Raw genomic sequence first — 24,225 nt, 5'->3', positions numbered from 1 at the left:
TATACTTTCTGCTCTTTGTGGTCCGCAGGAGACGACAACGGGAAGAAGGCCAACAATCCAAACCACTGTAACTGCATCATTGACCAAATCTTCACTGGGGGCCTGCAATCGGATGTTACCTGTCAAGTTTGCCAGTAAGTTTGTGTGTTTGCGACTTTCAAGAGGCAATTTACCGAAATAAAGTCGGTCCATTCATCTTGGTGGAGCATCGCATCACATACCCCTCCTCCCTCTCTTCCTACATTTACCCATTCATCCATCATCCGTCTTATTCCTCGTTGTCCTCCGATCGCGTAGTCGCCTCTCACCGCCGGGCCGATCGATGTGGACACCACCTGTCCTCCCAGAGTGGGCGAACCACTGGTCGTGTCCTCTCCGCTGCTCTTATTTAAAGGCCCGGCCCCTGCAGAGCTGCTGCGAGGGGGGTTTTGTCTAGACAGCGGCACAACCCAAGCGTTGCCTGCCTGCCCCCTAGAGCTGTCCTGTCACATTAACGCTAGCACGCTGCACTGAACTGCAAAGCACCTCGCCCAGACTAGCAGGCAGCCCAACCTCAGCCATGTTACCTGCCTCCACAGTGAAAGGAGAGAGACTGCTGATGCAGAGCTAGCGATGCCGTCTTGAGTATTATTCTGCCATAAATTGAACCCCTCTGTAATCAGTAAACAACTCTCCTGTTGAGATTACTCATAGGTAAGGCCTTAAGCAACAGAAACTGCACCCCCCTCAAGGCATTTCCAACAGAAATGGTACCATGATGGTGCCATATTACTGCCGAGTTGCTCTCTCACTCATCATAAATGCACGCCTACTTGCCTTAATAGCCACCTGCTGGCCCCACCGGGTGCTACATCCCCTGTGCGTCTATATTTGTATATACTGTTTGCATTCTACGCCGGAAGCCTCCATTTTGTCCGGGCTGCAGTCCATCACAGTCATAATAATACAAACTCCTTATGTAAAGCCAATTTTCTCTGATGTAACACTTCATTGAATTGCAAATGAACCTGGAAGAACAGTGTGCATATTATGCACATGCACACACTCAATCTTCCAGCAGGCTTAAACACAAAAAAAACCCCCGATCAGAATCTACAGAGGCTGTGTGGATTTAAGCTCGGGTATTGCCATCTATGTCATCATCCTTTCATCATGACCTGTAATAAATGACACGCGACCGCACACTATTTATTCAAGCTCATAATCAAACTCCCTTCTCTCTCTCTCTCTTTTTTTTTTTTTTCCTCTAGTGGGGTTTCCACAACGATAGATCCATTCTGGGACATCAGTCTGGACCTTCCTGGCTCATCCACGCCTTTCTGGCCCCTCAGCCCTGGAGGGGATGGCAGCACAGTGAACGGAGAGAGCCACCTGTCAGGGTCCACCACTCTCACAGACTGCCTACGCAGGTACCGCTTCACTCTCAGCCGACACCTGACAGCTTGTCCTTTTTTTCTGCCTGTCAGCTTTTCTTTTCTCTTTTTTTTCTATCTAAACTAAACTAAACTAAATTCACAAAAAGTCATCTAGGTTATAGAAGGGCCTATTATGCTTTTGCCCCTCCCCCGCAAACGCTTTACGGGTTAGGGTTCTGGATTAGGGTTCAACCCCCCAGAACCCTAACCCTAGCCCCGTAAACTGCAAGACACATCAGACATCACAAAAGACTTTAAGAAGAAAATTAATATTTTTATTTTCATAAAAAAATATTTAGTATAATATAAATAAACAATTGGCTTAAAAGTGTTATGTCATTTTCACCACAAGAGTTACAGGAGTGAAAAGTTCTTTCTTTAATTATTTGTTCATTTGTACCTCAATGCAGAAATCTAGGAAGGGTGCCCACCGGCATTTGTTTTTATTAAAAACATTTTTAGAGAGCAACCATGCTCCCCAGAAGGTGGCACCCTAGCCGATATAAAAGATCTGCAAAATTACAAAGACCAAAGTCCTCTACAAAGGAGTTACTCTCGCCCACAGAAACACTGCTCCTGAAACGCCTGGCTTGAAGTCCCGCCTTTTCTTCCTTAACATGGTGATGTCACCAAGTAACACATTTGCATAATATCTGCCTAGCTAGTTGGCTAGTTTGGCACGCCCTCACACAAAGCTAATTAGCGCGGAGCTGGAGTGGAGTCCGAAGAGTTTGGTTTGGTTGACCAATCACAACAGAGTGGGCCAGCTGACCAATCAGAGCAGACTGGGCTTTTTGGGAGCTCAAACAGAGCGTTTCAGACAGAGGGTGAAAAGAGAGGTGCTGCAGCACAGCCGGTATGAGAAAAATTAAGTTTTTATTTTTTTTTAACATTAAAGCATGTAAACATGTTCTAGTAGAAACTCAAAATATAAGTATGCATCTGAAAATGAGCATAATAGGTCCTCTTTAATAGCGCTAAATGAGAGACGCCTTACAGTTCTACTACTAGCTATGTTCCTCTGCGCTGAAGCACAATAACATTGATAGTATTAAAACTTTTATTAGATAAAAAATGAATCATGATCGTGACATTTGGAAATGAAAGGAAGTACTGCCACTTTCTACTTTATTTTCTGTCACTAGGCTTATTTTCCTATATCCCCTCTGCCACCTCTCCAAATTCATGAGTATCAATCGTCTCCACTTGAAATAAATTCCATTTATCCCTCCACTTGTATGAGGGGTCACATATTGTGTCTGCTCAGGCACGGCAACCGCCTTATCCCCGGATCTCATCTTCCACCATCACCAGGTTGGCAGAGCAGGTGTGACCTCTCATATCTTCCTCTGCTGCCTCTTCATTCTTGCAATTTCTTCCCCTCCTTTCCTTATCTTATTTCATTCCCTCCCCTCTCCACCTAATTCCTTTTCCCCCGTGCCCTCACTCTCTACCCCTCGCATTCGTCTCATCCTCCCCACCCCCCTCCCCTCTCTCTTTCGCTCGCCTCCTTTCCTTCTGACTTTCTTTCTTTTTTTTTTTTTTTACTGCAGCACCTCACACACCCCTAGTTGCTGCAGCAAGTCTCTTAAAGGTACAGAACTGGTTGGTGCTGTTGCCGTGGTGATGGAGGCGTTGGAATTACCAGCAGGGCTCTGGGTTGGGTGGGCTGACATACAGTACAGGCTGCACCAAAACTCTGCAGGCACAAGCTCTCCTACATCCTCAGATTAACTTTAGACTAGAACTAGATGTTTGCGGGGTTGCAAACGGTTATGCAACATAACCAAAAGAAAATATAACCATAATAGTTTTCTTCCTCTTTTTGCCAGATCTCACTTCCTGTCTCTCGTTTGCCCACATGTTCTCTGCTCTTTCACACCCTCTCTTCTTCTTCTTCTTCTCTTTTTTTTTTTAACTCCAACCCTCCCTCTGCAGGTTTACGCGGCCCGAGCATCTAGGAAGCAGTGCCAAAATCAAGTGCGGTGGTTGCCATAGTTACCAGGAGTCCACCAAACAGCTGACAATGAAGAAGCTCCCCATCGTAGCATGTTTCCATCTCAAAGTGAGTCAGCCAGCGACGACAGTGCTGCCAATTATCGCTTGTTACATTATCTGTCACTGTCTGACAATTTGATTATTTAAGGCGACATCGAGCTTTTTAATCATTCACACATCTAATTTAGTCATTAATCCAAAACAGCAGTGTCTTTTGAACAGGGCTGTGCGGCTTGAATGATCTCAAATGCAGATGTTTTTTTTTTATCCTATTTAGTTTGATACTATTTTTGCATCCTTATACATATTGCAATATATTTACATGCTGTAATATATGGTTTATTTTGCCCTGTGTGTATTCAGCCTCACATCTCATGGAGGCAAAGATCAGATTTTGCAGTGACTTAGCTGTCTGCTACTTTGCTTGTGCGTAGGTGTGTTCATAACTCGATTCAGTTGTTGGTGCATTACTGTACCTCCTACTGTGTAGCCCCATTTCACACAGCGTCCCAGGACACCCATGACTTTAACGACTCGTACAGTCCTCCTCTGTCCATGTTTTATTATTTATCATAACAGTATACGGCGGCTTGTAATAATGTATTTATGATATTCACAGGAACAGGCTTGCAAGAAGATCAATCCAAACCTGTTATTATCTTGTTATGAACTCGTAAATGTGTGACAGCCAGGGTGAAACACACGCATTTTCACTTTTCACTTGCTGTGTGCTGTATTTTGTGTGTTGTAATGATGATCCCTGTTATTTCTAAATATGTGTCCTTTCCCCTCCCCCCACTATCCCTCTCTTTCTCTCCCTCGCCATGTTTCTGCCCCTTCCCCCTCTCTCCTCTCTCTTCTCTCCTCTCTCATCCTCCTTCTCTGGCCGTCTCCAGCGGTTTGAGCACTCTGCTAAACTGCGGAGGAAGATCACTACATATGTTTCCTTCCCCCTAGAGTTGGACATGACGCCCTTCATGGCATCCAGGTAAGCCTCCACCTAGCGCCCCCTTAGCGTCTCTGTAGTGAATCTTATCCTGCCATCTGGCTTAGAAATAGTCAGATGGAATAGAAATAAACACAGATTTATCCCTGTAGCAGCTTATTTAAGTGGTTTATTACATTTGAATGTTTGTACGTGTACATACTGTATGAAACACTATACATACTGTGTCCTCACAGTAAGGGCACACATCTGCATCTCTGCCAAAACAGCATTATTTAGTAAATGCTCCCTAATATATATATTTATAAATGAATGTCTGTAAAGCATGCAGTAGCTGTATTGCCCCACCCCTGGCTGTAGCATCCATCCATTCAGCTTGGTTCAGAGACAGAAAGATCATTAGAGGCACAGGCAGGGAAGATATCAGCTTTCATAGATAGGACGATTCTGCCACCTAGTGGATTTATGTGCCATTGTAGCATGTTTACAAAAATGCTAATGTCTTGCTCTGCTTCTCCCCACAGTAAAGAGAGCAGAATGAACGGGCAGTATCAACAGACGGTCGACGTATTAAACAACGACAATAAGTAAGTGCCTTGGAAAACATGTGCTACAGCATAAACTGATTTATTAGCACTCCGCCGCTTCACAGCAGCTCTGACATCACGGTAGAAATTTCTCCTCTCGCACAGCAGCACATATTCTAATGACCTGAAGCATCTGGCTGTGACTTCCCCCAAATGAAATCAATTTGAAGCCTATTAAAAGCTGCTTAGTTTTCTTCATCCATGACAGTTACAATAGCTTTCATTTTCCAGGACATTTGCGGGGAATTTACTGTCCTAATACAACTGACAGGTTGCTTGTAGAAGAGACGAGAGTCGGTATGCAAGGAGCCTGAAAGACCTGAAAGAGCAACATGTTTGGGGGTTTAAGACGAATGAAAGCGCCCATGTACGGGGAGAATAATGGGGCTTTATGAGATAATTGTGTTAAAGAGGACCTATTATGCTCATTGCAGGTGCATACTTGTATTTTATGTTTCTATTAGAACATGTTTATATGCTTTAATGTTCAAAAAACGCTTTATTTTTCTCATACCAGCTGTGCTGCAGCACCTCATTTCACCCTCTGTCTGAAACACTCAGAGCTCCTGCCCCCCCCTTCCGAAAAGCTCAGTCTGCTCTGATTAGTCAGCTGGCCCACTCTGTTGTGATTGGTCAACCGTACTAAACTCTTCGGACTCCACTTCAGCTCCACTCTAAGGCTACATCCACACTAATACGTTTGCGTTTTAAAACGTCAATCTCTCTCCAGACGAGTGTTTCAGGGCCATTTCAGAATTAATCAATCGTCCATACTACCACGCCTGAAAACGTATTTCACATGACCATTCACATACACTGGGCATGCGCGTGCCGGTGTAAACAGGAAGCAGCGTGGTTGGTTGTTTAGTTGCAGAAAAAACTATGAAAGAAGAACAGGAACGGTGAAAAGTCCCTGGACCGACGTTATCCATGTTGAAATGAACCTCTTGTAGTTGAGGCTGATGTCGTTTGTTTTCTTCCGGAAGAGGTTCACGTGATAGGAGCGTGACGAAGCAAGTAAGGACACGCCAAGACTGATAGACCCAATCAAGAAGCGAACGTGGGTGTCCGTCCAGACTAAAACGCAACCCCGGAGTTATAAAACTAAAACGGGGTCAACAGCGTTTTCAAAAGTCTCTATAAACATAGCAAAAGTTGTGTTTTAAAATGAAAACTTATTAGTGTGGATGTAGCCTAACTAGCTTTGTCTTAGGGCATGCCAAACTAGCCGCTATGCAGTTGTTATGCAATTGGGTTACTTGGTGACATCTCCACGTTACGGAAGAAAAGGCGGGACTTCAAGCAAGACGTTTCAGGCAGTCCAGGAGCAGTGTTTCTGTGGGGGAGAGTAACTCCCTTTGGCCTGGACTTAGGACTTTGTAACTTGGCAGACTTTTTACATGCACAAAAAACTATATAACCCACTAAAGGAAAGGGGAAAAGCATAATCGATTCTCCTTAAAGTGAAGTCAGACAACAGAAAATAGACTAATTCACATCTCTTTTATTTCCAGGTATTCCTTGTTTGCGGTGGTCAACCACCAAGGCACATTAGAGAGCGGCCACTACACCAGCTTCATCCGCCAGCACAAAGACCAGTGGTTCAAATGTGATGACGCCATAATCACCAAGGCCAGCATTAAGGATGTACTCGATAGTGAAGGGTAAGAATGATAAACAAGACATTAGCACAGTACTACAAATGTTATACAGTATGAAATCTGAATCAAATGTTTCCTCTTTCAGGTATCTCTTATTCTACCATAAACAGTTCCTCGAGTATGAGTAGTCTTTGTGACCACTGACCATGAAGAACCACTGCTTCTAAAAAGAGCGAGTCAGGGGACTGGGGACAGGATGTAAACACAAACACACAAACCTACCTGAAACTCTTTGACTACCAGTCTGCTCCTCCAGCTCTGGAGGACAACAAAAAAAAAAAAGACGTGTGAAATCATGCAACCTTTCAAAAGAAAAAAAAATAACAAGCACTGAGCTACTTCTTGGCATCTACTTGACAAAACTGAATGAAGAGGAGAGGAGAAGAAGGAGGAAGAAGAGTCGTCGTCAGTTCCAGGCTTGGGCAGAGGGAAGAGGCCCCACACCCCTCGCTCTCTCTCCCGTCCCCTACCTGCTGCAGGGGGCTGTCTGAGTGCGACTGACTGTCACGTTGATTGGGCACATCTGGATTTTTCTTACAGTATTCTGACCCCCCTCCACCACCTCCACCACCACCACCACCACCACCACCCCCCCACTCCCCCACCCCTCCATTTCTCTCCCATGGTGCTCTCGTTTCAACTGACCAAGCATTTAACTTGATGGAAGACAGTTTGTTGTCATATGCATACGGGACTGAAAAAAAAACAAAAAACAGAATCAACGTATTATTGCAAGAACATTTTTAAAAGGTATGGTTATGATTCTTATCATTTGTGAATTTTGTTATGAAATACTGTATGAATCTAGTATACATCTATTTTTTAAGAGCAAAAGAAAAACAAAAAAAAACAAAAAAAAAAAACACGGGAGAGCTTAGAGAGAGGCCGCATTCGCCAGTTGCTGGGGAAGTGCTGCCATGGAAACTAAGCAGATTTGGACCTGAGTGTGCTCATGTTCCATTATTTACTGTGTTGATTGTTTTATTTTTAAGTCTGGTTGAGGGCAGGGAATATCTATTTTTTTTAGCAACTCATTGAATTTTTTTGTTTCTTTTCAGTGTCTTTTTTTTAATTATTTTTTTAATTTTCAGTACAGTCACGTGTCCCTCGCTGTCCTGGTACTGGAAATGTTTTTTGGACGTATTATACTTTCATTCTTGTGGAATTGTTGGTATAATGATGGTGATGGTTAAAATTGGCTCACCTTTTTGCTGTTTATGAATTGTATGTTGAATGTGAGCTTTGGGTTTTCGTACGGCATTCTGAAGAGACGACTCGATAACAAATGAGTAATACGTGAGAATCTCTCCGCGGTGAACACCTTGAATGCTCTGTGCAACAAAAAAAAAAAAAAAAAAGCCCGTTTAACAACACTGCATGCGACTGGGCTCTCATGATCTTATATGTGAAAAATTTGCCCTCAAGTTATGCCTCAAGGCCTGCTGCCCATCATGATTTCTGTTCTGTAGTTTGGGGGATCGATCATGTGGAGATATATAGAGGGTAAAAACACATTGCACGTATACGGGCACTGTGCGACCACAGCCTGGCTCTGAATCCATCAGTGTTAATCTTCTCCATGGCAACCGTGTGGCTGGTGTAGACCGGTGTGGTTCGTGGTGTGTCTTGCCTCTGCAGTGCAGTAAACCCAGTGCTCTATTCAATCAGTATGCTGTCAAGTCAGACTTTTAGATAAATGCACATACACATCAGGGTGTTGTGGTCTGTTTTTGTTTGAATATCACTGATTGTGTATGTATTAAAAGAATAAATACAGAATTAAAAAAAAAAAAGATTCACTCATGTATAAGATGAGGGCCCTAACCTATCACAGTAATGCCACATTAAAAAACCCACAACCCCTGGTTGTTTAGCTGCTCTGTAATTGAAAACAAACATGCATATCCTTTGGTCTGCTGCAGAAACCTCAGCTAGAGGGCAACGGCGGGGTTTTCTCCCAAATCAAAGACTTGTGAAATGTAAATGGTCGCACTTTGGTTTTGGTGTATCATGGAGCAGTTAAGGCCACCCAAGGACATTCAGGGACGCAGCTGAAACGAGAAGGAAGAGGAGAGCTTCATTATCCGTTTCAGTGATTAAACTCAGAACAAAACTGGACTGTGTATGATCTGTCTTTTGTCTCATTCTTCCATCTTCCAAAATACTGCATGTCCCAGAATTGAAGTAGTGCTGTAGTGTTTTCCTGTCAGTGTAACTGGTAACACTTCATTTTACAGATCAGCAAATTTCATGGGAAGTAGGGGATACAAGTAACACATTTGAAATGACCCCTATATTTACCTCAAAATTTATCGAAAATTACCCCAACATTATTTAAGAATTATATTCCGCTATTTCCCAAAACAGGAAATACAAAATTGTGCCTGGTAAGACTTTGAGTTGTTAACCCCCAGAACCTGTTTGTATTTCTGATTCTGTACATCATTGCCTATCACAAGGGCAACTTAGAGCCCTACTCTTGGTAAATATCAACACTGAGCCCCTCTACACTATGTCCATGGAAAAGAATGTAGGCCTAATTACAATCAATGGTAGAATTTAAAAAGAAAAATACATTACCAGCTAATTATCAACTGCTTATTGGGAAATATAATACAATTCTTTGGATGTAATCACCAAGAAATTTCAAAGAAGTTACATGCTAATTATCAACTACTCGCCAGTAAACAGTGGACCTGGGAATAAGAAGAAGAAAGAAGAAAGGCACTTTATTAATCCCAGATGGGAAATTCATTTTGCGTTTGTAATCATGCCTATAGCAATTAACTTTGAATTACGTTCATTGTAAAGTATTAAATAAACTGCCAGCTATTTATTACCTGCTTGGGAAGTAGCAGAATATAATTATTACATAATTTTGAGGTAAATATAAGGGTAATTTCAAAGAAATTTCAAATGCGTTACTTGCTAATTATTACCTACTTACCATGAAATTTGTGGACCTGTAAAATTAAGTGTTAACATGTGACTCATGGTAGAGCAAGAAAGTACTGTAAAGGAAACAGGGTCTTTTATTTGCCAACAGTTAATAGGCTGAATACTTGTAAACATGCACTCTCACCTTTAAGCTTTGTGTTGTGCTTCTGGCCTGAGAGCAGCTCTAGTTATGTGTTTGATTATGGCGCCACCTTGTGGTCAAACCAAGAAGCTCAGAAGAGGTCTGGAAGAAAAACGAAATCAAACCTGCCTTCAGAATGCAATGCAGGTAAAAAACCTGAACAAATTTAAAGAAAGGCAATCAATATATCTTCAATGAGAGAACCTCACGTTAATGAGAGACACCCCTGGTGAATAGTTTTTTTTTTTACACTAATAGATATCACCATGACACTTCCCCAGATGTTTACTTACATTAAGGCAATTATTATTTGTTTGTATTACAAGTTTTCTGAAATTATAGGTTTAAATATGCAAATAAGGCATTATCTTATTAAATATGTTAATTTGCATACATTTCCAGAGTAGCAATCTGAACATTGGATAAAGCCAGGTTCAAAATTCATGTTTCATTTTGTTGACATGTTGGAGTCAAAGGTTTTTACTGAGGGGATTTTATATATCTCTTTTTTTTACATACCATAAATCAGAAAATACTGTCAACAGCTATAAAACAAATCTATTTTCGCCATGTTTTTAGGAATAAATGTTCTATAAATCAGGCTATAAATAATCAATGAACCCCTCTGTAAAAACCTTCAGAATATAGATAGGAACTAAACTGTAAGTGCTACTGAAGTGGAGATTTCTGACTCAAAACTGAAAACTAATTTTGAGAAAACAGCCTTTAAAGATATGTATTGTAAAATTCAATACATTTTGAAGACACTACAGGTGAATAGGGTGAACTATTTTAACTAATATATATCACCATGAAACTCCCGCAGTTGATTACTTACATTAAGACAATTACTTTTTGTATTACAAGTTTTCTGAAATGTTATTTTTAAATTTGCAAATTATCTAATGCTAACTTTTGGTTAGCCTTAAAAAAGCCTTAAAATAATAAGAATATGTCCAAATAATTCATACATTTTACCATTTTTACTTAAATATTCGGCATCTTTCAGCATTGTTTCCTTCATACAGAACATTACAACACAATATTGCACCAAAGAAAATAACAAAAATGTCACTTATTACTTAGTTTATTTAGTTTCAACACAACTTTACACAATCCATGTTTGCTCCATCAAACTTGGTGTTTCAGTATAATTAAACAGAAAATGGGAGAACATTCATGATACAAACATCCTATGGAAACTGTAAAACTTTTAACAACTGTGGTAAGATTTTCCAAAGCAATTCAAATAAGGCTTATCCTAAAAAACAAACATACAAAACTAGAACACCAATGGAACAAATACCAAGTACAAAATCTGCAATATGGTCTTAAGAAATGCAAAATAAAAATAAATTGTGAGCATTGTTGTAAGAAAGGTTTTTGCCAGAATCATAATTACTACATAACACCTCTGCAACAGCTGGATGATATTGTACAACGCAGGGTGTTTGGTTTTTACATGTTGTGCTGCAGACCAACACCAACTATACACTTTAATTAGGTTTCATGTAACTGAGGTTTCACAGCCTTCATTTGTCTTTCCTTCAGTCAGCTGAGCAATGTCTACATTCATAATTCATGTCCAGAGTCGTCGCTATTATTACGCTAATTAGTGTAACCATGGGACCAACAGTCTCGGTCACTGTTGCTATGGAAATATAAGACACTAGAGGTGTGTCATGTCTGTTAATGGTAATAAGATGTTACAGACCAGGTAACAGATTCCGCAGTCATGCAGAGAGAGAGATTCGATATGGGATTTGATTAGTCATGTCTGGGGGCTCACAACGTAGGTGTGTGTATGTGCATTTCTGTACATCATGCAAGACTGACACATGTAGGGTAAAGGTTTAATAACTTCTATAGATAGTAATAGAACTACAGACGGGGGGAATCACAGGACGGCAGGATGAACTCCTGGAGCAGCACAGTGATGATGATAAAGGAACACCAGAGCCTCTTGAGGATAAATGTTCTAGCCCTTCACAAATTCACTGATCGTCACTCAGACACCCAGAGAGACAGAAACAGAGGATGGTTCAGTGTCATTATACAAAGTGTTGACAAGTCGCTTGCAACGGGAGGCAACATGGGACGAGCTTAAGCCCCTTATATTAGCAAAGTCAAAGAAAATAGAGTAACAGAGGAGTTACCAAAAAGATAGGACTGTACCGAATCGTTTGAAGCTTTAAAGCTTCATTTGTAACTTTTTTGGCATGTTTATTCATTCTGTTTCAACCCGGTGTTTCAGCACAGTTGCAGGTAAAGATTAGGCTACTGTAATATTATCAATGTTATACTATTTGTAGAATTAGATTCCTGTGTAGGATTTCCAATAACTCCAGAGCGTTGTAAAGTCCAAAAGTCAAAATGTATTTAAAAAAGATAGATGTAATCATTTCCAAAATTCACAGCATGTTTTTATCTAATAAAATATTCTGCTTCAATCTGTATTTGTTGGCGTTTAGCCTTTCAAAAACTACATTTTCACTGCGGTCAAAAAACTGTTTGCCCTCCTACTTGCCGCACAGGCAACGGGTCAGCCTATAGCAGCATGTCTATTCATTCTGTTTAAACCCGGTACTGTATTTCAGCACATGTGCAGATAAAGATTAGGCTACACTAATATTATCAGTGTTATACTATTTGTAGAATTAGATTCCTTCGTAGGATTGTTTCCAACTCGTGTGATCCAAACATTTCCAATAACTCCAGAGCGTTGTGAAGTCCAAAAGTCAAAATGTATTGAAAAAAATTCAAAAATTCACAGCATGTTTTTATCTAAAGAGATATTCATTCAATATATATTTGTTGGCGTTTAGCCATTCAAAAACTAAATTTTTCACTTTTTTTTTTTCATTTTTCAAAAAACTGTTTGCTCTCCCGCTTGCTGTACCTGTATTAACGGGGCGGTCGAACAGCAATCTATAACAGCACCATAAATTATATTTACCGTATACTGTATAAATACAATAACAAAAAAAATCTATTCTAATCCTTTTTTTTTTCTTTCATTTTTTTAGGGTGATGACATCATAAAATACAACGACAGATATTCAAAGCTTCACTCGAAAACCTCAATAAAAGCTTCAAATGTAGAAAAAGGACATTTGGTACAGCCCTAAAAAAAAAAAAAAACATACAGACATTTAACAAACTGTGTTTTTCCATAATACAACACAGTGAAACAACAATAAACTGAAGATGTGTTTGAAATGAAATATGTCTAAATCCAGTTTAAATCCCAGTTCACTACTTCCAGGATTGTGACCTATCCACTTCTTGGGAGCAAAATAATCCTTCACAAAATATAATCTGAGCAGGTTTTATGCTCTCAACTCAGATAACCTAAAACCATGAAGCTGAGCCGCTACTCAGCATTCATATTGAATAATTCAGAATCGTGCAGCCTGGCATTTTCTGACAAAAGTAGCTACTGTAACAACTGCAACATTATTACACGATATACATAAATAATGGCAAATGAGAAAGAACAGCTTGCAAAAGAAGTTCAGTCCAGTAGAAACAGGCATACAGTGGCATTCATCTACATAATACAACAACATTGTAATAGAGTTTCTATACATCTTAGCAGCACTTTGGTTAGAGGCTGACTCGGGTATCGAGCCAGAACCATTAATGTAATATAAATTATGCATGTAGTTATATTGAAGCAGCGAGTGACACAGGACGGAACATTTGCCCTCCGACTGAACTGCTATTCACATTTACATTTGATGCATGTCCTCACATTAAATCTGTTGTACTACAAAACACAAGAACCGATGGCGCTGACGTTCATTATGTTCTGCGTCTGGAACATAAACATCATTACTCATTCACTAATCAGATTTTCAAAACTAAGTGACACTAAAAACATTTTCTGTACAGTTCTTTACAGTCACAAAGAGAACAGAACTTGCAGACGAGACAGGGAACGAAATAGAGGAATGATGAGGTTGCCAGTTTCAATAACAGTTTGTTGTTTTACAGCATATGAGCACACTGTTATGTCGTTATTTTTACACAATACTGTGGAAACTTGCCGCAGGCCCTCTGCTGTGAAACTATGTATATAATCCTGGGTCTCCAGGGAAAATTTCTGTCACCCAGGGGACCATTTACAAGTGGGCGTTTGTGTCCGTTCTGCCTCAGCTCAGACTCAATACACTGAAAACAAACAGATTTCATTTAGAGTAAACAGTTGTATGAATTTGTGATTATGATATAATGGATTTGTTTACAGCCAGCCAACAATGAGTCAAAGGCAGTTTGACATTCTGTTGTTGCTTCGTCCCCTTTAACATGTTCAGCGTGAACCCCTTGTTCAATAATGCCCTCTTCCTCTCTGATGTGACCTCAGAGATGCTGATAAGAGCTGCCTGTTATTTGTTTCAGATACTTATCACCGTCCTCTCAGATGCTGGTCTGCAGGTCCCCGTTGAGCAGAGAACTCTGGGTCTCCGTGGGGTCGTTTATCATGCGAGACTTGTCCTGCCGGCTGTCGCTGCGGTCAGCTTCATCCAGCCCGCCCACCTTCTTGATACACAGAACATTCTGGAAACTCTTCTTGAAGTTCTCCGACAGGAAGGCGTAGAGGATGGGGTTGGCGCAGCTGTTGGCGTATCCCAGGACAACCACGAACGCAAAGGTGCTCCTCAGGATGGGCGTGGTGCTGATGGTGCCCGTCACCGAGGTGACGTTGAAGACGTAGAAGGGCAGCCAGCAGAAGACGAACACCGCCACCACGATGGACACCATCCGGGTCACCTTCCGCTCCGAGCGCTTCCTCTTGGAGGAGCCCACGCGGATGCCCGAGGACTTCACCTTGAAGATGATGCACAGGTAGCAGAGGCAGATGACCATGAGGGGCAGGAAGAAGCCCAGGATGAAGGTGTAGAACATGAACGCCGTGTAGTAGGCCTCTTGGGGCTCGGGCCACACGATGGTGCAGAAGCAGCCGTCGTGCTTCGTGATGATGCCGCTGTAGATAACGATGGGCAGGTTGACCATCAGCGACACCCCCCACACCGTCAAGTTAATAGTCTTGGCCATGCGCGGCTTGCGCCACTTTGTGGACTTAATGGGATGCACCACAGCCAGGTAGCGGTCGATGCTCATCACCATCAGGCAGAAGATGGAGGTGAACTGGTTCAGGGAGTCGACGGTCATCACCACCCTACAGAGCACGGGGCCGAACGGCCAGTGGACCATCGCCAGCTGGATGGCGATGAACGGCAGGCCCAGCATGAACAGCACGTCGGCCACCGCCAGGTTGAGGATGTAGATGTTGGTGACCGTCTTCATCTTGGCGTAGCGGAGGATGACGTAGATGACGAGGGCGTTGCCGCAGAGCCCCACGGTGCAAACCAGGAAGTACAAGCAGGTGATGACCACCGTGCTGGTCTTGTTGAAGGTGTGGTCCGTGTAGTTCCTGTGGGTGTCGGTCTCGTTGCTCTGCATGAAGCTTTCATACATGAGATGCTCCGACAGGTTCGGAGGGGACGAAGGGAAGATCCAGGAGTCCATGGTGCCTCGCTGTCTCACGTGGATTATGGCATTGCACCTGCACACATAAAGATGTATCTCAGCGACAGTGTCAAATACTTTAAAGGAACAGTGTGTAGCATTTAGGATCTATTGGAAACGGAATATAATATTAGTAAGTAGGTTTTCTTTAGTGTATAATCACGTCAAAATAAGAATCGTTGTGTTTTTGTTAGCTTAGAATGAGCCGTTTATATCTACATACGGTCCTCTTCACGAAGTCCATCATGTTTCTACAGTAGCCCAGAACAGACAAACAAAACACTGGCTCTACTGTAGATAGGGTCATTCGCATTTCCACGTCGGCCACCATAGTTCTCTGACATGCTTGGTACACAGGAGAAGTTTCAGTTGGTTGCAACCTCAGATGCCGCCAGATCCTATACACTGCACCTTTAAAATTACCTTTTTAATCAGAAAGGATTTTTCCAATCCTGTCAGTTATGGTCAAGTTGACAGAGAGTAAAATAATTATTCCACTTGATATGGATTTTGATATTGATTTTATGCTTTCCAGAAGAAAAAAAGTGAGATCCATAGTCGTCATGGGATGATTAACGTGATCTCTCTTCCCTCCTACTTGCTGATGGATGTTGAACACCACGAGTGTCCTCTGTGACGTCATAAATCCATGTTATCAGTCAGAGCTAAAGCTTTTACATGTAAGTATGTTTGTCCTTTTGAAAAACAAATTGTTATTTTTTCTAATCACCCCTCATGGCCAGTGGGAATATTATAGATTTTGTATCTGAATCCTCTCTCTTGAGAACAGATCTGATTGATGGCATGTGTAAAGACGAGCACTTGAGGGCGTGTGGCAGTGCTTTCTACCTGAAGTCAGATGCTCCGGCTGTGTTTATTTAGTCAGGTACTGCTACCCAGGGAAATCACTCTGCACACCCTGCAGTCAAACGCTCCTCCCTGGGGAGACGCTCGCCCTTCAAATGCTGCCAGATGATTAGCTGCGACAGGTTACATTGAATTCTTTGCTGACACATTTCTTTAAATTTATTAGGGGGTGGGCTTGGATGTAAATTAATCCCAGCCTAAGTAATTGAACGAGGGGGAATCACTGTACTGCCAATAGCCTTGTTGCCGCAGTCAGATTGAAGTGCTCTCCGTTGCCAACGCACAGGAGGCAAACATGGTCTGACAAGTTAGTTTGGTGCCAATAACACAAGAGGTTTTATGGTGCCAGTTTATCATTTTCACCATGGCAGCAGAGCAGGGTGGACACTGCTCCGAGTCTTGCTTTCTGGTGAACAGGCGACTAAATTTCAGCAAAGGGGATGTTTGAGCTCAGTGAAAACATGGTGTGTTGCTGTCTATAAATGTGTGTTGTCTGAGTCAGGTGGATGGACAGAAGATTGTATATTTGGAAAGTCATTGAGAGAAACACCTTTAGTTTGTGTTGCATAAGATAGTTCATCATTCCTACAGAACCAGAGCACAACAGACCACTGAAATAAAACATAATACCCTCTCTTGAAGAGCATTACATCAAAGGGACTCACTGATCACTGTTGGTATGAGCAATATTTTGTCACTCTTATGAAATAGTATTTTGTGAACTGTTAAATTGCTGCATTTGAGGCATTGTTCATACTGTGCAACAGGTATCCCTTCTATACAAACCAGTCCAGAGCCAACACAGTCAAAAGAAAAAGAACAAATGGTGAGATGCTGTTTAAATAAAGTGGCTACTTTCAGTTTTTATCACCAATATTAATCTCTTGGTGGGAAATTGGGACATACAGTTGATCTTATATATGGATTTAAAGAAAGAAAAGGGGAAATACAAATAAAGGAGCATGTAAATGTGTACATAATGCTACAATATATAACACAATACATGTAGAGTAATATAAATAAATAAATTATAAAGATAAGAAATAGAAATGTGTACAAATATGTGCATCAAACAAATACAATATAATCAAATAAATAAATAAAAATGCTAGGAAGTGGAAGGATCTATACAGTGTTTTAAATATAAATGCAAGAATAGTACAGTGTTTTCTCTTTCAGTGCTCAAGGCCATTCATTCTGATCCAACTTTTGCTTTTAGGTGCTAAAAGGTAAACGATTAGAAGGTGGATGATATTCAGCTGAATAAATGATTACATGCTCATAGTTAACTATGCAAATCCATCTTATGTGAAATAAAATGAGTCAGAGATTTCATTTAGATTGTTAGCAAACTGTGCACAGAGCCAGCTGAGGATTTTTTCATTGCATCACATTTGTTTCAACACACATGCCAGGACATCATCATCATGTCACCAGTCAACAGTAAGATTGCATACTTGGAAACACTGCAGTAAATATTGTAGTTGGCAGATCTCTTCAACTTCATTTGAATAATCATTAACCTGGTAATGTAGGGCACTATCTTTTGCACATCTACTGATATTTCACACTCAAATCAAAACAAGTATCCTCTTACCTGCAACTGGATTCAATCTCTCTATCTACAAAAATGCGCCACTTGTGTCCGGATCAAAATATTTCAGTGTTTCACGACAGATTCATCCTCTTCTCCATCTCTCCAAATATTCCTCAAGTTTAAAGTCTCACCAGCATCGAAGTGGGGAAACCACCTTTTCCTTTCAATAATCCCATAATGTAATCTGCATCACATACGATGAGAATATAAGACAAGTAAATAAAATACAAGCTCCCAATAAGATCATGCGCTCGTGACACCAGTGCTGCGCGCTGTGACTGCCTCGAGCCGGAGAGCTGAGCGCGTTAAGGAGCTGCTGCTTTAGGAGACTCACCTCTGAGACAGAGAGGCTGTCTGCTGTTATATTCACTCCTGCATGCAGGTGGAGCTAAGTGCAATAGAGCATATACATTTTAATGATCAATGATGTCGGAATCACCCTCCCCTTGAGACCAAGTGGATTTTCAAAATGTATCAAACCTCAAAATGGTGACCAATTAGCCAAAGTAATACCTGTTTTACGCACGCCTTTTACTCCATCCATTCATCAAAGTTACCTGTGTTGGTTAGTCCCCTGACTCCAGGACAGTTATACCACCTACTTTACACCTCTAGTGGACAGAAGATGTATTGCAAGTCCACGTTTCCAAACTCATCATTAATTGACCTCGCAGCCAATCAGAGGCAGCACTTGAGCGCAAAGACGCACAGCAGCTCAAATTACGCACCGTGAAAATTGCCCCTCCCTCCACCGGATCAGGTTGTTTTTAAACTAATGATTGTCTAATTAGTAAGATAAAAGTATAAAAGTAAGTATACGTGGAGGTCCTCCACGTATACTTACTTTACTTTCCATCCATTATCCTCCACTGGAGGATAATGGATGGAAACCTGGATTTAATTGGCCTCTCTGAGTTGTGGTTGTTGCAGTTTGCTCTCTCTACGTGGATTTGGGTTTTTCCAAAACATCTCTTCAGCAAACGGTGGGTGATTATGTCGAGGCCATGTCCTTGTTCTTTCAACAGTTCAGCCCTTCGATGGAAATCATCCCAAATGTGCTGCTGGTCCAATCTGCTGTACAGGTAAGGTGCGTTTCTATCCTTCTAACTGCTGTATTGGTTCTGTTGTTGATGCTGTTATCATGCAAATGCAAGCTGGGTTAATTGTTTTGACAGTAAGGAGATAGTTTCTCTTTATAAGGACTGGCATGCTAAGTTGCATTTGGCATTTGTTGTGTATGTGAGTGTGTGAGATGTTTGATGAGATTTAATGGCACAACAAACTTCTAAGCATTTTGTTTTTTGTCAACTGTATTCTTGGGCCTTTTGTTAACTAAGTGGTGCTCTTGTGACAATCTGCAAGTGGTTGGTAGAAAAAAACTAAAAACTGGCAAGAGACTGCCAGGAAAATGTTTGGGGCGTTGGTCAATATGGTGTCATACTGTTGGGATGCTGCTCCTGGTTCTTTAAAGCTGCATGGAGGTGGATGTGTTGCCAACCACTGATTCCACAGGTCACAGGTCTGCCATTAGAGGCCTGCTGCCCTTCACACTGTTGTCTTGCTATAGCTGGTTGTTGGCCTGCAGTAGGCCTATCATCAGGACTAAACATGTCAGGTATCATCTTCTGTACTGTACTTCAACTCCTGGACTCTTTGGCTTCTCTAGATTCACAAGTAATCTGCATATGTATCACGGTTTAAATGTGTTTAGTATCGGTTTATTTCATAACCATATGCTGTCACACATTTTCAGTTTTGCATTGTGAGAATGACTCACATGTGTAAGTTCAGCTAAACATTGTTCAAATGAACGATGGGGTGTAAGAAAATATTGATTTTGTGATACTGTATCAATTCTGAAAAAAAACTGTATCTAATTTTAATTAATAGTTTACATGCAAAGATGAACTCAGTCAATACTCTATTTCATTTGCAAAGAGATGCACCATCTCAGTGTATGTGCTCTCTCAAAGTAGTGCAATGATGTTGGTTGTTACAGGGACTGATACATGCAAATGCAGATCCCAATGTTCTGATTGCAAAAAAGTTTTTTAACCCAGAATGTATGCATATTGTTGTGCTCTTTATACTGACAGTTTTCATAAAATTAGGCCTAGATTTAAAAAAAAGAATCACAATATATCACCTTGCTCATAGTATCGCAGTATATCGCAATATATTGAATTGTAATCCCGGGAAATCATAATACGTATCGTATCACCAGATTCTTATAAATATGTATAATAATGACAATAATGTATGTGAGCATTTCTGTTTCATCGATCCACAACGTTTCAGATCTCGACGGCATCTGCAGCGACCTTTTCATGTCATCTAATGACTAAACGTCAAATGATTCAAGCTGGAAGTCTCATCTAGCTGTCACTGTGAACTCCTCGTTATAGCATCAAGAGTGAAAAGGTCCTTCACACAACTCATCGCCGGCTGTAGGGATGCTGAAGTTTCTGAATTTGCAGGTTAGGTTAGTTTGCAGTGCCTCCAAGACGCCTCTCAGTCACCTCAGGTGAGGAGGACGAGTGGGTTATGTAGCGCAGAGAAGTGAAGCCTTTATGTAAATCAGCAGACAAAAGAGAGTCAGCTTCTTTTTGAAGTGTGTGACAGTAAGTCTTTTGACAATCTGTTTCATCCCTGACCTGCAGATCCTTCAATTAAGTTCATTCAAGCGATAGAATATGTTGATTAGCACTTCTCTTTGAGATCAGAGTACGATTGACGATAATAAGCTCAACGCTGCTGTGACTCCAGGCTTAAAGGAGATGTGGAAAAAAGGGGTCATTTGCATCAAACCCATATTTCTGGTCAGCCAATAAAACGTCCTAAATAGCAGTTCAGGGGACTGGAGTTACTTGAGGACTGCATTATCAATAGATGCCTGCACTTCCCTTCGTCTTTAAAGTCCCCTTGAGCCCACTAAACGCCGAGTGATTCCACATTATTCTTTGGCCAAAAAAGTAATTAAGTGAGAGCTGGAAAATGAGTACATCTTAACTGTTAGAGACAGCAGTAGGTAGTTTCTCTCATTCTGACATGAACCATGCACCGTGCAGGCGAAAAGGTCACAGGGGAAATTAAACAGATGAAGGAGCAGTAATTTATTAGAAGATATCGTGCCACAAGGAACAGTCAATGACCCATTGACTTGATTTGTGTTCAATACAATATGGGTAATCTAAAGAGAGATGCTGTGACATTTTAATATTTAACTAGAACTGCATTTACATTCTTGGGATGTTCGGGCTGTTGAAGATAAGGGAAGAAAAGGCTCATTATTAATGACCCTTCAGGTACTATTATGGTTTATCAGTATTCTCCCAGACTGAAACAAGCGTGCCGATACATACCGGCGTTGAATGATGCTCGGGTTGTTCAGTTCCGTGTTACTTTTAACTGATCGAGGTGATTTAATGCAGGAGAGAGCTTGAAGCTCAGCTCTATATTTGCCTCCTAATTATTGAGGCATGACCGAGCACCTCTCTGGCTCCGGCCCTGAATTGAAAGCATTGATTAAAGTTCCTGCCGGGGTAAATTGATAAACAATTAGCAGCCTGAGGCATGCTGCGAAATATTCAATGGATACCACGGACGCTTTTGGCATTTTTGTAGTGATTCTGCTGTGAGAGAAACACATTAACAGGTGCTCTGAAAAGATATTGCTGCAATGTGTTATTAGCACAGAGCAAAGGTTCTTTAGTGGCTTTCTCATTTTCAGATTCATTAAGAGGAATAAGACTTGTTGGATTTTGATTTGATGGATTCTTATCTCTGTCTTGGTGTTGTTGCTTTTTACCGTCCTGGATAGGCGTTTCATAATATCTGTTACATGCTGCCATAGATGTAGTGATTGTCCTTCTTTTGCTATTATGTTCATGTCCGTCTCAAGGGCCTGTTAAGTCAGCGCTCTTTCCATCCACTTCATGTGTCGAGGGAGTCATTTTGTACATATTTTATCTGTCCAATCTATTGTATTGACACTCGACCCTTTGGGGGCTCAACACGGCTAAACTCTAGATGAGCCGCCCGCTGTCGAGCCGTGCTGCTGCTCGCAGTCCTATGTCTTCTGTACAGTACTGGTCCAACAACGTGAATCTATACGCAGGATATTTTCAAGCTCTTTCTTCATGTCGATTAAGATGTAAAAGGTGATGTCAGCTTTCTGTTTCTTCAAAGATGTACATCCAATTAAATGTGATGTAATTCCCGGTTTGGCTGTGTTGAAAAAAGGTGAAAGAACTTAGAAATAATAAAACAACAGTAGGCTAAATATGTGAAAAAAAAAAAATGTCACAACTGGAAACAACGGCATGACTTTTATTATTAACTCTGAATGAATGACATTACATTTACATCATGGGGCAGGCTACTCCTCCCAAAACACATGTAGGCCTAGACCTCCTTTTCAATTTGGAGCCAATAAACATATCTGTTTTTTAAAAAAAGTATTTTTTCCTTCTTAAGAAAGAAAAGAGGTAGTATCATGTTTTGAGTGGAGTATCCCTATAATACTGTCACCGCAAAAAACAAAAGCAATATCGTGATATACATTTTGGTCATATCGCCCACCCCTGAGTATACGTCAAATACATTTTCCCCAAAGAAGGTTTCAATCATTTTAGGTAGTTCTTATCACTCTTATGTTTAAGTGGTCATTTTTCTGATGAGTTTGGTTTTAATGAGTTATTTGATGCTATAATAAGGGGGTGAGACGTCATGATTGACAGCTGTGATTCTCTAATCACTAACAAGCTGCGGCCGTGCTCGGCTCTTGATTGGCTCAGGCAGGTGTGTGGGCGGGACCTCGATACCGCGGCTCCAGCTCCCCTATCACTACTGCACAGACGCTGGCTCCAAATTACATCAAAATCTCAATATGGCAGCTCTTGTATCCAGGATATTTTGGTTTCACTTTAGTAGAGTGGGAGGAAGTGGAGACGCGTCGTCCATCTTTATATACAGACTATGGTTTTAACTAGGAGTACCTAATAAACTGGCAACTGAGTGTATTTTGCGTATTGATTCAGAAAAGTCTAACTTTTAGAAGTTGTTGACCGGAAAATGTGTTGAGAATAAAAAATAATCAACACATTTAATGAGCTACTCTTTCATTGTGACTCTTATCAGTCTGAGCCGTGTACAGTCTGCTCTGTGTGTACTCTTTACACATTGCTGTTTATTTACATCTCATGGGTCTGGCTGCTGTGATAAAGCCAGCTGAGGCTAACTCCAGCTCCTGTAGGAGACGCTGTTGTGGTGACCGGCTGGGTCTGGAGGATGTTGATCTGTCCGCTGTTGTTGTTTTTTTTCCAGATGCTACTTTATTGAGAAAGCGAGCACTAAGAGAGGCAGAAATGTGCCTTATGTTAAATTAATTTGTTCCACATATTATCTGCTTTTGCAACCTGCCCCTGAAACACCGTCCTAACACACCTCTTCCTTGATCTCAATATGGATTTTTTTGCCTTGACAGTCTGACATTCTGACACTAAAATTTACTGTTTTAAAAAAAAAAAAATGTTGAGGTCAACTTTGAGATACCTGTTATTATTACCTCCGCCAAGGAGGTTATGTTTTCGGTTTGGTTTGTTTGTCTGTTTGTCAGCAGGGTTATGGAAAAAGTACTGGCTCGGTTGTCATGAAATTTGGTGGAATGATGGGCCAAGGAGCCCATTTCATTTTGGATTGAACTGGCCTTGGCGGAGGTCTGCGATCTCAGAGTGCCCTTCTGTATTTTGTCATTGTTTGTTGACTTATAACGGATGTTCTGTATCACTAGAAAAGTTCTTTCTGCCATGTTAGGAATTTTGTTTGTTTTCATGTATAATCATTTTGTGCTGACTTAAGGGTGAAAGTCCATTGTTGACCTGGCTTAGACGCCAAAAAGTGGCTGAAAAATATATTAGTATATACATTATGTAAGGGATAATGTACAGCAAGCTGGTCATTGTTGTGAAATAAACGCCGACAGGGCGATGCGGCACCCCGACGCGAAGGGGTTCATTTCACAACAGTGACCCGCTAGCTGTACATTATCATGTTTATTACACGGCTAAGAAATCAATAATTTGAGACAAAAAGGTCCCCCAGAGTCCGAGATCAGAACTGGTTCCATAGCAACGGTCTGTTATAAAGAAATAACAGACCGTAGAACGCCGTGATTAACCAATCTGAATTAAGTATTCAACAAAACTGTGTAATAAGGTAGATAACGACTGTCCCACAGTTTAAACTGGTACAAACTGATAGTTGCTACTTCTTTTGACTTTGTTATTACAGTAATTTTTTGTGGCTGTTATTTTGCACATCCCTGTATGCAGATGTGATGTGCTGGGGAACTTGAGCAGGGGTTATTACTGAAGGAAACGGAGTTTAAATTAAAAGGTTCCCGTCTATTAGTTTGACATAATTAGAACGCCTCCCTAAACTTTCATGAACTACAGGTTCATCTGTTTATCTTTCTAGCGGGTACGGATGTGAAATTGCAGGTGAGGACTAAACAGTCTCTGCTCTCAACTGAGTCAAAGCGTC

General features: G+C 41.1%; 2 protein-coding genes and 1 long non-coding RNA gene across 7 annotated transcripts in view; 2 read left to right on the top strand and 1 right to left on the bottom strand.

The window, feature by feature from the left end:
* LOC141781100 (ubiquitin carboxyl-terminal hydrolase 22-like) overlaps window positions 1–8,725 on the top strand; it is a 30,718-nt gene extending 21,993 nt beyond the window's left edge. For both annotated transcript variants that reach the window (XM_074656627.1, XM_074656628.1), the window contains 7 exons: window positions 29–134; window positions 1,251–1,409; window positions 3,354–3,480; window positions 4,310–4,401; window positions 4,884–4,946; window positions 6,461–6,610; window positions 6,693–8,725. In XM_074656627.1, the coding sequence (XP_074512728.1) occupies window positions 29–134; window positions 1,251–1,409; window positions 3,354–3,480; window positions 4,310–4,401; window positions 4,884–4,946; window positions 6,461–6,610; window positions 6,693–6,735 (740 nt within the window). In that variant the 3' untranslated portion in view covers window positions 6,736–8,725. The remainder of the gene's footprint in view (window positions 1–28; window positions 135–1,250; window positions 1,410–3,353; window positions 3,481–4,309; window positions 4,402–4,883; window positions 4,947–6,460; window positions 6,611–6,692) is intronic.
* A 2,032-nt stretch (window positions 8,726–10,757) lies between these two features.
* On the bottom strand, window positions 10,758–18,262 carry LOC141781102 (somatostatin receptor type 2-like). 2 transcript variants are annotated; one of them, XM_074656630.1, is made up of 2 exons: window positions 18,240–18,262; window positions 10,758–15,255 (listed from the first exon to the last, which is right to left on the bottom strand). In XM_074656630.1, the coding sequence occupies exon 2, from the start codon at window positions 15,216–15,218 to the stop codon at window positions 14,106–14,108; it is 1,113 nt and encodes a 370-aa protein (XP_074512731.1). In that variant the 5' UTR covers window positions 15,219–15,255; window positions 18,240–18,262; the 3' UTR covers window positions 10,758–14,105. The 2 variants fall into 2 exon arrangements, with proteins under 2 accessions (XP_074512731.1, XP_074512730.1); XM_074656629.1 differs by lacking the exon at window positions 18,240–18,262 and adding an exon at window positions 17,683–18,132.
* A 106-nt stretch (window positions 18,263–18,368) lies between these two features.
* The window catches only part of LOC141781103 (uncharacterized), a 137,918-nt gene continuing 132,061 nt past the window's right edge, over window positions 18,369–24,225 (top strand). Inside the window, exons 1-2 of one of the 3 annotated variants that reach the window (XR_012596769.1) lie at window positions 18,369–18,507; window positions 18,558–18,665. This is a non-coding gene — a long non-coding RNA (uncharacterized LOC141781103). Of the gene's footprint in view, window positions 18,508–18,557; window positions 18,770–24,225 lie in introns of all 3 variants that reach the window. The other 2 variants (XR_012596768.1, XR_012596770.1) reach the window with 2 other exon arrangements.

Source organism: Sebastes fasciatus, chromosome 13 (genome assembly GCF_043250625.1).
Source record: "Sebastes fasciatus isolate fSebFas1 chromosome 13, fSebFas1.pri, whole genome shotgun sequence".
Lineage (NCBI taxonomy): Eukaryota > Metazoa > Chordata > Actinopteri > Perciformes > Sebastidae > Sebastes > Sebastes fasciatus.
This window is presented reverse-complemented; position numbering and strand designations above follow the sequence as displayed.

What these genes read in the sequence shown, in the direction of transcription:
- LOC141781102 (XM_074656630.1), bottom strand. Translation starts at nt 15,218, where the DNA reads ATGGACTCCTGGATCTTCCCTTCGTCCCCTCCGAACCTGTCGGAGCAT.